General features: G+C 40.9%; 1 protein-coding gene across 2 annotated transcripts; it reads left to right on the forward strand.

Annotated features, from left to right (window-relative positions):
• The first annotated feature begins 1,133 nt into the window (after nucleotides 1-1,133).
• Nucleotides 1,134-6,599, forward strand: LOC133645760 (cell surface glycoprotein 1-like). Of its 2 annotated transcripts, none has more exons than XM_062040630.1 (2): nucleotides 1,134-1,397; nucleotides 5,711-6,599. In XM_062040630.1, the coding sequence occupies exon 2, from the start codon at nucleotides 5,718-5,720 to the stop codon at nucleotides 6,351-6,353; it is 636 nt and encodes a 211-aa protein (XP_061896614.1). In that variant the 5' UTR covers nucleotides 1,134-1,397; nucleotides 5,711-5,717; the 3' UTR covers nucleotides 6,354-6,599. The 2 variants fall into 2 exon arrangements, with proteins under 2 accessions (XP_061896614.1, XP_061896613.1); XM_062040629.1 differs by lacking the exon at nucleotides 1,134-1,397 and adding an exon at nucleotides 1,592-1,751.
• Nucleotides 6,600-13,336: the final 6,737 nt, after the last annotated feature.

The raw sequence follows: 13,336 nt of genomic DNA on the forward strand, positions 1-13,336 counted from the left end.
GAAGATCTTTTTTTTCTCTTACTTCCACTTTTACTTTGTTAGATATTTTAGATGTTGCCAGACGTCGTCGTCACATCAACACCTGTAAAAGCTGAGTGACTGACTAAGCTATCTAGTAGATACAACCATGGCACTACTACACCCAACACACCTGTAACAGTTATCAATACTAGTTATTACTTACCCATCCATTTAATCCACTATATGACCCTCCCAAGTGTGCCTCTGATTGGCTCGCCAGTATCTGTGACTCAGACCGCTCTGGCTGCAGTGCCCTCTGCTGGTTGTTCAGGGGAGTGTGTAACTCCACATTTATTCATGCATCTGGTTTGTGGGAGGAATGTCTCATCGACACAAAAGCAAAAAAGCGTTCCACATATGCAAATTCAATACAAATACAAAATCAAGCATATTTATATTCAAATCTCAAAAATGTATTTACAAATACATGTTTATTTATACAAATTCTTGATTTATTTGTATGTCACATTTTTATATTTATAAATTTTATTTGTATATATTTTCAAATCTCAAAAAATGTATTTACAAATACGCGTTTATTTATACAAATTATTTATCCATCCATCCATCTTCTTCCGCTGCTCCTCCACATCGAGAGGAGCCAGTTGAGGTGGTTCTGGCATCTGGTCAGGACGCCACCCGAACGCCTCCCTAGGGAGGTGTTTAAGGCACGTCCGACCGGTAGGAGGCCACGGGGAAGACCCAGGACACGTTGGGAAGACTATGTCTCCCGGCTGGCCTGGGAACGCCTCGGGATCCCACGGGAAGAGCTGGATGAAGTGGCTGGGGAGAGGGAAGTCTGGGCTTCCCTGCTTAGGCTGCTGCCCCCGCGACCCGACAAATTATTTATTTGTATATCATATTTTTATTTGTATTTGTGTATGTATTAATATATTAATTGTATTGATATCATATTGATGAATATACGTTGATGTGAGACAATTCTACTTCCATATAAAACCGAGAAAAATAATACAAATCATTGTACAATAGTATGATACACACCAGAGACGTGTTCCGGGAGTATATGTGAACATGATAGCATCGGCGTATGCAAAGACCGAGCTGCCTTGAACGCAGCACTCGGTCGCTAAAAAAAAGTCAGCTGATCGGTGTTTACTTTCTGCTCGATTAACTTCAATAACAGCCTACTGACTTAAGATAATACCAAAAACAAATATTTACAAGAAAATCTTTCAACTTGGGCAAATACTGAAGCAGATCCAACAGGACTTTAGTCCTCGGGAGCGCGCGCGTCTGCAGCAATGAGCCAGGCGCGCCACCGAGGAGGGTGCGCTTTTCTTTTCGGGGACGGACGCGCGCGACACAGAGTTCGTGCCTTCATCTCCATCGTCGGGCTGCCAGCGTCCATCAAGGTGGGTCACACTCGTCGCCGACTGTCGTCCCTTTATGTGACATGACGTCATGTCACCACGTTGCAGGGCTTTTTTTTTAAATAGATGTGAAGTGAACAAACTTTTTTTTTTTTTTTAAGTTTGAAGAAGGGGCGGGGCCGTGCGAACAAAGCTCTTTGTTCGTTTGTCTTATTATTATGAACGCACTTGTAATGTCTTTCATCAATTACTGATAACATGTTATGTTATGATACATGTTTTGTTGAGCTGTAGAGGAGGGATGCATTCAAAGATACAGCACGCCAAGCAAAAAGTGTGGTTATTAATTGTGTAGAGACATAATAATTCAGAGCTTTGGAAATACTTTTTGCAAGGGTATGTATGCATTTACTGACTTATTTATTAATTACTATTATTATTTATAAACTATTATGTTTTGACAAGAGGTGATGATGCATGATAATATCTATAGCAATATTAATATAATGTGTAAAAGTGAAGCTTTGCAATGTGTTTGAAAGGTATTGGAACGCCTCCTGCGCTCATTTCCTTTCTTCACATTTGTTTTTCATTAAGAATGGAAATTATTATTAGTTGTGGCTGACAACCTACCAATTAATGCTCATGGCGTCCAATGTTGTGCACGGGGCAGTTAAAAATAAAATAGAGATGTTTCAGGAAGTAATTGCAGAGCAATTCAGACACGCCACGCTCCACTTAGTTATGGTTCAAAGCCGAGCTGCACTTTTGGAAAGATCTCTTGGTGAGGCCAGTAAAAAGTGAAGTAGAACATTTTGATGGGCCTGATATCTGTGCCCTGGACCTCTGGCCGGGGGTCATCAGAAGCTGCCGTGCTTTTAAGATGTTAAATATTTTAAAATTAAAATACATTTGATTGAAGATGCTGCCGAGTGTCTGAATGCGAGAGTTTTAGGTGTAACTGTACAAAATGAGCTACGCAGCTAGCCTAAAATGTTAGCATGCTTACAGTTAGCATGTTTCATGTACCAAGTTATATGACTCAAAGGTGTATGGCTGCAAAAATAGAAAAAAAAAAGTGTAAAATTAGATGAAAAACTTAGCATGCTTAAGTTAGCTTGCCGGCATGCTATCGTTTGCATGCTAACGGTTAACAAATGTCACATAAAAAGTTATGACTCTGGGCTAAACGGTTGCAAAATCTAGCTTAAAAAGTCACTGAAGGCATCAAAACTATGAACCTGTGGAGTTATGTACTTAAAGGCCTACTGAAACCCACTACTACCGACCACGCAGTCTGATAGTTTATATATCAATGATGAAATCTTAACATTGCAACACATGCCAATACGGCCGGGTTAACTTATCCATCCATCCATCCATTTTCTACCGCTTAAAAAAATGCAATTTTAAATTTCTCGGGAAATATCCGGCTGAAAACGTCTCGGTATGATGACGTCACGGATTGAACGGAAGTATTGGGACACCATTGTGTCCCAATACAAACAAGCGTCTGTTTTCATCGAAAAATTCCACAGTATTCTGGACATCTGTGTTGGTGAATCTTTTGCAATTTGTTTAATGAACAATGGAGACAGCAAAGAAGAAAGCTGTAGGTGGGATCGGTGTATTAGCGGCTGGCTACAACAACACAACCAGGAGGACTTTGCGTTGGATAGCAGACGCGCTATCCGACGCTAGCCGCCGACCGCACCGATGATCGGGTGAAGTCCTTCGTCGTGCCGTAGATCGCTGGAATGCAGGTGAGCATGGGTGGGGATGAGCAGATGAGGGCTGGCGTAGGTGGAGAGCTAATATTTTTAGCATAGCTCTGTCGAGGTCCCGTAGCTAAGTTAGCTTCAATGGCGTCGTTAGCAACAGCATTGCTAGGCTTCGCCAGGCTAGACAGCATTAACCGTGTGGTTACAGGTCCAGTGTTTGGTTCGGTGTCTCCTGATAGTAGAAGTAATAGTAGTATTGTTGATCTTCTGTCTATCCTTCCAGTCAGGGGCATGTTTCTTCTGTTTCTATCCGCAGTTAAGCACAATGCTATCACGTTAGCTCCGAAGCTAAAGTGCTTCACCGATGTATTGTCGTGGAGTAAAAGTCACTGTGAATGTCCATTTCGCGTTCTCGACTCTCATTTTCAAGAGGATATAGTATCCGAGGTGGTTTAAAATACAAATCCGTGATCCACAATAGAAAAAGGAGAAAGTGTGGAATCCAATGAGCCCTTTTACCTAAGTTACGGTCAGAGCGAAAACAGATACATCCTGGCGTCCTGCACTGCACTCTAATCCTTCACTCTCACTTTCCTCATCCACAAATCTTTCATCCTCGCTCAAATTAATGGGGTAATCGTCGCTTTCCCGAATCGCTCTCGCTGCTGGTGTAAACAATGTGCAGATGTGAGGAGCTCTTCAACCTGTGACGTCACGCTACTTCCGGTACAGGCAAGGCTTTTTTATCAGCGACGATAAGTTGCGAACTTTATCGTCGATATTCTCTACTAAATCCTTTCAGCAAAAATATGGCAAAAAAAGGTGAAAATAACTGAAACATGTTTTATATTCTAGCTTCTTCAAAATAGCCACCCTTTGCTCTGATTATTGCTTTGCACACTCTTGGCATTCTCTCAATGAGCTTCAAGAGGTAGTCACCTGAAATGGTTTTCACTTCACAGGTGTGCTTGAATGTTTTCAGTTATTTCACCTTTTTTGTTAAGTACATAACTCCACGTGTGTTCATTCATAGTTTTGATGCCTTCAGTGACAATCTACAATGTAAATAGTCATGAAAATAAAGAAAACGCATTGAATGAGAAAGTGTGTCCAAACTTTTTGCCTGTACTGTAGCTCTAACCTTCATTGCAATTCAACTGTAAAATCACAACTGAAGATATAGTTGTAACTTTATTATCATTAACTGTAAAATCACATCAGTGAAGTTAAAGCATATGGCTGCAACTTTATTGTAATTACCTGTAAAATAACAACTGGGAAGTTACAGCATACCACGCAGGCACAAGACATTGATACACAGTTGATTATACATACTGTATATTGTTTTTAAAACTGACTTCTAAACAACGTTGCAAAATAGTTGTATTTGTAAAGTGAGACAACGTTGATGTCTAACGTTGGATCCACGTTGTTGGTTGGTGACCAAATTTCAATGGTCAAATCAACGTCACACAACCTGAATTTGAATAAATGTCATTAAAAAGCATGTTGTTTCAACGTTGTATTTGTGTTGTAGAATATTGGTTGGGAAATGACAAAAATTCGATGGGCAAATCAATGTGAGAAGCCAACATTGATTAAACATTGTCAAAAAGCATGTTGTTCCAACGTTAGGTTTGAGTGGCTCAACGTCAGGACCTAATTCAACAAGTTCTCAACGTTGTTTTAATGTCTTGCGCCTGCTGGGTACAATTGCAACTTTATTTAACTGTAAAATCACAACTGAAGTTACAGTTGTAACTTTATTATCATGATCTGTAAAATTGCAACTGAAGTTACAGCATATAGCTCTAACTTCATTGTAATTAACTGTAAAATCACAAATGTCAGGTTTCAGTTGTACCTGTATTATCGTTGACTCTAAACATTGCAATTAACTGTAAAATCACAACTGTAAAGTTACATCATATAGTTGTAACTTTATTCAATTACCTAACATCACAACTGAATTTACAACATATAGGTGCAATGTACGAATTGACTGTCAAGTCCCGATTGTGAAGTTACATCATTTTGTTGCAACTTTATTGTAATTAACTGTAAAAAATCACAACTGTGAAGTTACATCATATAGTTGCAACTTTATTGTAATCAACTGAAATAATCACAGCTGTGAAGTTAAAGTTATTGTTGTAACAAATAGTTGTATAGTTGTAACAAACTCTACAACTACAATTGTGAAGTTAGGGCATATATTTGGAACTTTATTGTAATAAACTGTAAAGTCACAGCTCTGCAGTCCCAATAAAAGACTGTAAAGATATTTCACAGTAAACGTTACTGTAAAGGTAATGCAATTATTAGCCAGTCATTTTCTGTGAATTTCCTTTTTTTACAGTGTTATTTACAATGTGGCTAAAACTCATTTTATCCAAGAGAAGACTGAGGGCAGTGACAAAAAGGTGGAGATTGTGGACCTATGGCACAGGCAAATGAATATAAAAGATAAACGAGTAAGCTGGTTTTGACGATGTAAAAATGTCAAAAATGGATAAAGTCTTATGGAGCCGAGTAGGTACTGTGCAGTGGAAACATGGCAAGTTGCTGTATTTGGACTGTTTGGTCTGAAGATGCCCTGAATCACTGTGTCCTTGTTTGTTCTCCTCTCCCCAGGTGCATCATGGGAAACAAGTTAATCCGGAAGCGAGAGTCTCTAGTCGGCAGTGCTGCTAGCCCAGAGCAGAAACCGACCAAGGACCAAACGGTGGCTCCTGATGGCACACCGGCTCAGAAGACGGTGCCAGCGGAGAAGCTGGACGTGGTGGTCGGGGAGGAAGTAGCAAAGGTATCATGTCTGCCCGGTGAACAGTGCGTGTCCAAGCTTGAAACCGCCCCAGAAGCCGATCCCAAACCCAATCCGGAGGCGTGTGCGGTTGAGCCCGCGCCAGAGCCGACACCGGCCGTAGACGGAGAGAATGACCTATCATCCATGTCTTCATCCCCTTCAGTTGAGATGAGTACTCCTGATGGCACCCCGCAGCCTTACCAGACTCCCACAGAGGTCCTGTTGAGTGAGGGAGCTGGGGACGACGCAGCAGCGGCTCTTGAGAGTTCTTCTTTGGATCCGGAAACACCTGAAGAGGAACCAGAACCGGCAGAAAAGCCAGCAGAAGTGGAGGCTGCTGGAGATACGAAGCAAAGGGAGGAAAGCGTCAAAGAATCCCTGAAAGAGTTGAACCTAAATGCAGGAACCGAGTCAGACCTCCTGGACGACATTCCCATTGACACATGCACCGACACCGCTCAGGTCATGTGACCCTTCTGCCTTTACAAGAATCCTCCAGAATGTTGTCACGCCAAAGGTAAATAGTTATGCTGGTGTTGGGGAGTGCATAGTTGGACAGAAGACATTTTTACTTTCTGCAAATTCAGTCCATTTCTAATGATTGTACAAAAAGGGGGAGGCGTAAACCACTACAGATGGACAATTTAACCAAGTTTTCCATGAATACACTTCTGAAAAGTCTTCCCTTTAAAATAAAGTTATTAATGCTCACTATGAGACTAGAGTGCGTGTGGATGACTTCGGCGTGCACGGTGGAGCGTGAGGAGCGCACATGTGGAAATGAAATTCCAGCACAGATTGTTTAAGAGGCAGTGCCTTCTCACAGTCACAGGGGATGGGGAGGGGGGCAGGGAGCGAGTGGGCCACATTCTTTCCAGAGAGAGGAGGGTTTTTTAGGGGAGCTGTGGGTCAAAAGTCCTAAAGTTTGATTGTCTCAGTCCATGAGAAATGCTTCTCCAACCATCTTGACAAATTAGTGAAAGGCCCGCCAAAGTATGAGCGGCCACCACCGTCTCAGATTGACCGAAAAGGCTGACATCACTTTTTTTGTTCCACGTGTCCACCCAAGAAAACCGGCGCCTATATCCCCAGTAACACCCGCAGCTAACAACGTCGCCCAGTCTCCACAGACCGGGAAGAGACTTAATTGTGGAAAGCTCATTCCATCCAGCATAAATTTTAAAACTGAGCTGTGTTCTTTGGAGATGCTGGCCAAGAACTCACAAGCTATGTGATTAATGCTTCCATGTTGTGATTCCTGCCATAGCAGAGTTCCATAAACAACCTCTGGACTTGTGCCCTTAATGTTCTGTTGATTTCCTGTAGCTTGTCTGTGGCCAAAGAGAAAACATCACGCACATCCACAAAACATGTAAATGCACTTTCATTACAGTACCATACCCATAACAGTATACAGCGGTGCCTCCATTTAGGACTGTTTTTAGATAAGAGCTGTCTGTCACAATCAACCCTGCCATTAATGGGTGGAGAACATTTCACAGTAAAAACCCTGGAAGAGCCGACCCAAACAAGCCTTATTAGCTAATAGCTAGAGATCGACATAACTTTGTTTTCCAACCACAGGAAGGAAGTGGATGTGAAGGACAGTGCCGAGGAGAACTGGATGATAAACATTTAATTGACAGAAAAAAATCAAGCAAACTTGGCAAAGCAATTTGAGCGTATCACTGCCAGTTTGCACCATACTGAAGCAGAATGAGTAAAGCTAGACAAGATCATTGACATAACATCCAAACGGATGGATTAAGCAAATAAGTCAAACAATGTTCTAACTTGATGCAGTTTAAGAGGTTGTTCAAACACAAAGTGTTTACAATGTACAAAACCCAAAACCAGTGAAGTTGGCACATTGTGTAAATGGTAAATAAAAACAGAATACAATGATGTGCAAATCCTTTTCAACCTATATTCAATTGAAGAGACTGCAAAGACAAGATACTTAACGTTCAAACTGGAAAACGCTATTTTTTGCAAATATTAGCTCATTTGGAATTTGATGCCTGCAACGTGTTTCAAAAAAGCTGGCACAAATGGCAAAAAAGACTGAGAACGTTGAGGAATGCTCATCAAACACTTATTTGGAACATCCCACAGGTGAACAGGCTAATTGGGAACAGGTGGGTGCCATGATTGGGTATAAAAGCAGCTTCCATGAAATGCTCAGTCGTTCACAAACAAGGATGGGGCGAGGGTCACCACTTTGTCAACAAATGCGTGAACAAATTGTCGAACAGTTTAAGAACATTTCCCAACAAGCTTGTCACGTGGGGGGGTCGCAGCTCGCTGCGGGGTTGTTCTTCCAACGCAAAAGACGGCTTCGGACGACAGCGTGAAGGTAGGCTTGGATTTATTTAACAAAATCACTCACTACCACAAACACAAAAATACAACAAAAAAGGCAAGCGTGCCCAAAACACAAAAGAAGCTGCTAGTTAGCAGAAGCTATGACATGGACTATGACTTACTTGGTCAGCAAGAGACATGAACCGGTGTGACAAAGACAATGAACGCAGAACGAGTGAACAGAAAGAAAGACTTAAATAAAACAGACATGATTAACAACAGGTGCGTGACTCAAAATGACAGGTGAAAACTAATGGGTGACCATGGAAACCAAACAAAACAAGGAAGTGAAACCAGGAACTAAAAAAAGAGTCCAAAAAACAAACGGCACATGGCCAAACAAAAACATGATCAACAGACATGACAAAGCTATTGCAAGGAATTTAGGGATTTCACCATCTACGGTTGGTAATATCATCAAAAGGTTCAGAGACTGCTCGTAAACGATATTACGGACCTTCGATCCTTCAGGCGGTACTGCATCAAAAAGCGACATCAGTGTGTAAAGAATATCACCACATGGGCTCAGGAACACTTCCGAAAACCACTGTCAGTACCTACAGTTTGTCACTACATCTGTGAGTGCAAGTTAAAACTCTATGCAAAGCGAAAGCCATTTATCAACAACACCCAGAAACGCTGCCTGCTTCGCCAGGCCGGAGCTCATCTAAGATGGACTGATGCAAAGTGGAAAAGTGTTCTGTCTTCTGGAACAAAGAGGAAAAGAACCATCCAGATTATTAAAGGTGCAATGTTCTAAAGCCAGCTTCTGTGATGGTATGGGGGTGTATTAGAAGCCCAAGGCATGGGTAACTTACACATCTGTGAAAGCACCATTAATGCCGAAAGGTACATACAGGTTTTGGAGCATCATATGTTGCCATCCAAGCAACGTTATCATGGACGCCCCTGCTTATTTCAGCAAGACAATGCCAAACCACGTGCTACAACAGCGTGGCTTCATATAGTAAAAGAGTGCGGGTACTAGACTGGCCTGCATGTAGTCCAGACCTGTCTCCCATTGAAAATGTGTGGCGCAATATGAAGCCTAAAATACCACAACAAAGACTGTTGAACAACTTAAGCTGTACATCCAGCAAGAATGGGAAAGAATTCCACTTGAAAAGCTTCAAAAATTGGTCTCCTCAGTTCCCAAACGTTTACTGAGTGTTGTTAAAAGGAAAGGCCATGTAACACAGTGGTAAAAATGCCCCTGTGCCAACTTTTTTGCAATGTGTTGCTGCCATTAAATTCTAAGTTAATGATTATTTGCACAAAAAAAATCAGTTTCTTAGTTCGAACATTAAATATCTTGTCTCTGCAGTCTATTCAATTGAATATAAGTTGAAAAGGATTTGCAAACCATTGTATTCTGTTTTTATTTACGAATTACACAACGTGCCAACTTCACTGGTTTTGGGTTTTGTATAATAATGGATTAGATTTTATATCGCGCTTTTTCTATTGTTAGATACTCAAAGCGCTCACAGAGAAGTGGGAACCCATCATTCATTCACACCTGGTGGTGGTAAGCTACATTTGTAGCCACAGCTGCCCTGGGGTAGACTGACGGAAGCGAGGCTGCCAGTTTGCGCCTACGGCCCCTCCGACCACCACCTATCATTCATTCATCATTCATTCACCGGTGTGAGCGGCACCGGGGGCAAGGGTGAAGTGTCCTGCCCAAGGACACAACGGCAGCGATTTGGATGTCCAGAGGCGGGGAGCAAACCTGCAACCCTCAGGTTATAAGGGTATAAGGAAAAAGAACAATTATATTTATTGAAAATAAGATATGATTCATCTCTTTATTGTGAATTGTAACTGACTTAACTGTTTATGAGCTGTTGTATTCAGAAAACATTGATATAACCATGCTACAAATTGAAAACAATAAGTGAACATATATGTGTAAAAAACTACTATGAAGTAGAAAAGGGGTAGGATTAAATAAGCTCTGCTTCTTCCTACTCCTCTCAAGCACGGAAAACGTGATGTATCATGTTGAAACTGCATTCATGTTTGAAATCAATTTTAAACCAACCAAACGGCGGACATTTAACCATGAGAATACAGTAAAGCTGCTGATGGTGTGTTTGACGGAGAAGCAGCTAGAAAGAGATACCGTAGAAGTCCACTCTCCAAGATAAATATTGTACATTATATTACTTTATAAAACTACTGTAGTTGTTAGTAGCACAGTCTACTGTTTTGTTTTTCATACAATATATCTTATCTAAAAGTAAAAGTAAATACATTACTAGTTTATAAAACGACTGTAGTTGTTGTTAGCCCATTCCACTGTTTTAATATTCATACAATAAATCCTATTTAAAAGTCAAAGAATTGAGTTTAATTCATTTCAATAGGAGACATTGATTTGTTGTTTTGAGTTAAGAGATACCTCACAACAAATTAAGCTCTCAAATTGAGGAACTAATGTATATCGTAAGGAATTAAATGTGTATATACTTTAGAGTAATCTGTTTACAACTAGTATAGCAATAGAGATTCCATGCCATCCATTTTCTACCGCTCGTCCCTTTCGAGATCGCGGGGCAGGCGGGTTGTGGGCCTGCAGGGGAGGACTATCCCAGCTGCACTCAGGCGGAAGGCGGGGTACACTCTGGACAAGTCACTACCTCATGGCAGGGCCAACTCACGACAACATTCACGCTCACATTCACACATTACGGACCATTTAGTGTTGCCAGTTAAGTATGTTAACACACATCTAGTATTTTATGAGTCATTTTCAGTGAGTAGCAAGCTGTACACTGACTACTCTAAAGAACGATATGTCCAAGTTTCACTTAATAGCATTGTCTCTTGAACTTACTGTAATACAAATGGTAGCAGAAATGTGACAGGTACATACATTTTGGTATTACACTGCTGTTTTCTTTGCACAAAAAAATGACTACAGTGACACCGCATTTTTTTGTACGCCATCATACAAGTGAAGTGAATTATATAATTTTTCTCTGGAGACTCTAAAGCACTTCATATTGTGAAACTCCATCTCCATCTTTTTAGCTACATTTAAACCATTGTAGAAGGCACTGGGAGCAGGTGGATAAAGTGTCATGCCCAAGGACACAAGGGCAATGGCGGAAGCTGGAACTGAACCTGGAACCCCAAGTTGCTGGCACGACCCACCACTGTACCGCCTAAGCCACGTCGCCCAATACAACCCTACATTGCTTGTAACAAATGAGTCAGTTTGCCCCAGTATCATTCCGCACACTGCAATGCCTGAAAAATCCTATGTGTTGGTCAAGAATGAAAAGCTGTTTATTCAGTGATTCTTTCATCGTGTACGTGTTTTTTGTTCATAAAACGCACACGGAATGATGAACAAGTCTGTCTTTTTTTCTTTGTGCTGTCTGTGCTGAGTTTTTGGCTTCTGTACAGTTTCGCTGCTTTTTTTGATTGAACTCGACTGCAAAATGAGCCACCATGGGGCCATAAAAGTTGTGTGTTTGATAAAGAAGGTGAGAAACACTATTGAATTCAAGAAAGAACTTGCAGCAAAGTACGAAGCTGGCATCCGTGTGAATCTCTATACCTTCCTAGTCTACGGTCATCACCAACAAGAGACTTCAATAAAGGTAAAAGTAAGGATGTATACCAAGTACTGGTATTGTTTGGTTCTGGTTACTAATTCGGTCGGTTAAGATTATGGACAAATGTCAAATCTGTATTTTTTAATCCAGCTAACTGTCGTAATTATGACACACTGTTACATTCACTTCAGGTGTTACTGCTATGCATAAAATAAGACAAAGGTAGAATCTGATAAAATCAGCTTGGAACAATCACAAATAAGGAAGCAACACCACACAAGTTTGTAACACAACAATATTTCCTTTTCAAAAGTCCCCCTAAATCACACACGCTAATAAGATTTGGTTTCAGTTTGACGTGAACGTGCATTACTCACGACCGCCGCTACAGCACTTCATCTACCGTCCTCCTAGCAATCCAATAATCCACAGGCCAATATTAATTCACTCAAAAAGTGAAAAATTGAAGTGATATATCGTATTTTCCGGACCAGAGGGCACACAGGATTATAAGACGCACTGCTGATGAATGGTCTATTTTCAATCTTTTTTCATATATAAGGCGCACTGGATTATAGGGCGCAATAAAGGAGTCTTTTTTTTTTTTTTTGGAAAATGAAAACACTTCCATGTGGTGTACATAACATGTAATGGTGGTTCTTTGGTCAAAATGTTGCATAGATTATGGTTTACAGATCATCTTCAAGCCGCTTTCTGACAGTCGCTTCCGGATGCGCCGTTTTGTGGGCGGTCTTATTTACGTGGCTCACCTTCAGCAGCGTCTTTTCTCCGTCATCTTCGTTGTACTGGTGTAGCGAGCAAGGACGGGAGTGGAAGAAGTGTCAAAAGATGGAGCTAACTGTTTTAATGACATTCAGACTTTACTTAAATCAGTAACAGAGCAGCGTCTCTTCATCCGAAAACAACAACAAGGCCGGAAATGTGTCCCGTGAAAAAACATCCAACTGGAACTCTCTAATAACTAAAGTTCCTTGGGTGAATAATGTAAACTCACTACACCAGTATGTTTTAGTGCTTTCATGGCGAGTTTACTGACAGATATAAGTAAGAACTTTACACTACTTTATATTAGAAATGGCAACAGCGGAGGATGAATGTCCCATAACAAGAAGATAAAGAAAAAGAAGAAACTTATCTACTACGGTGTCAGCACGGACTAAAAAGGCGGACGCGCGCAATTTTTCAGGATTTATGCAGATCCCAAATACAGATCAGCAGGTACCAGAAGGTAATAAAAGTTGCTTTTGCATAATATCGCGAAACACAACGCCAGATAATATGTCTTACCTTATACACACATCATAATATTATTTGTATGTTTAATGCGCCGACAATCCATCAAGCGGTGCGGCTTCATAGCTAACCAAAGTCGTACTAAAACATTTTGATAGATTTTTGAGCGCCGTGTCTAATGTTCTATATTTTAAATGGAACATATAAAATGTTGGTGTTGTTTACTTGAGTAATATTGCCACCATATTGCAGTCTACATGTATCTCTTAT

Source organism: Entelurus aequoreus, linkage group LG03 (assembly GCF_033978785.1).
Source record: "Entelurus aequoreus isolate RoL-2023_Sb linkage group LG03, RoL_Eaeq_v1.1, whole genome shotgun sequence".
NCBI lineage: Eukaryota > Metazoa > Chordata > Actinopteri > Syngnathiformes > Syngnathidae > Entelurus > Entelurus aequoreus.

Bases quoted from the DNA above. Each gene is read 5' to 3' on its own strand.
- LOC133645760 (XM_062040630.1), top strand. From the start codon at position 5,718: ATGGGAAACAAGTTAATCCGGAAGCGAGAGTCTCTAGTCGGCAGTGCT.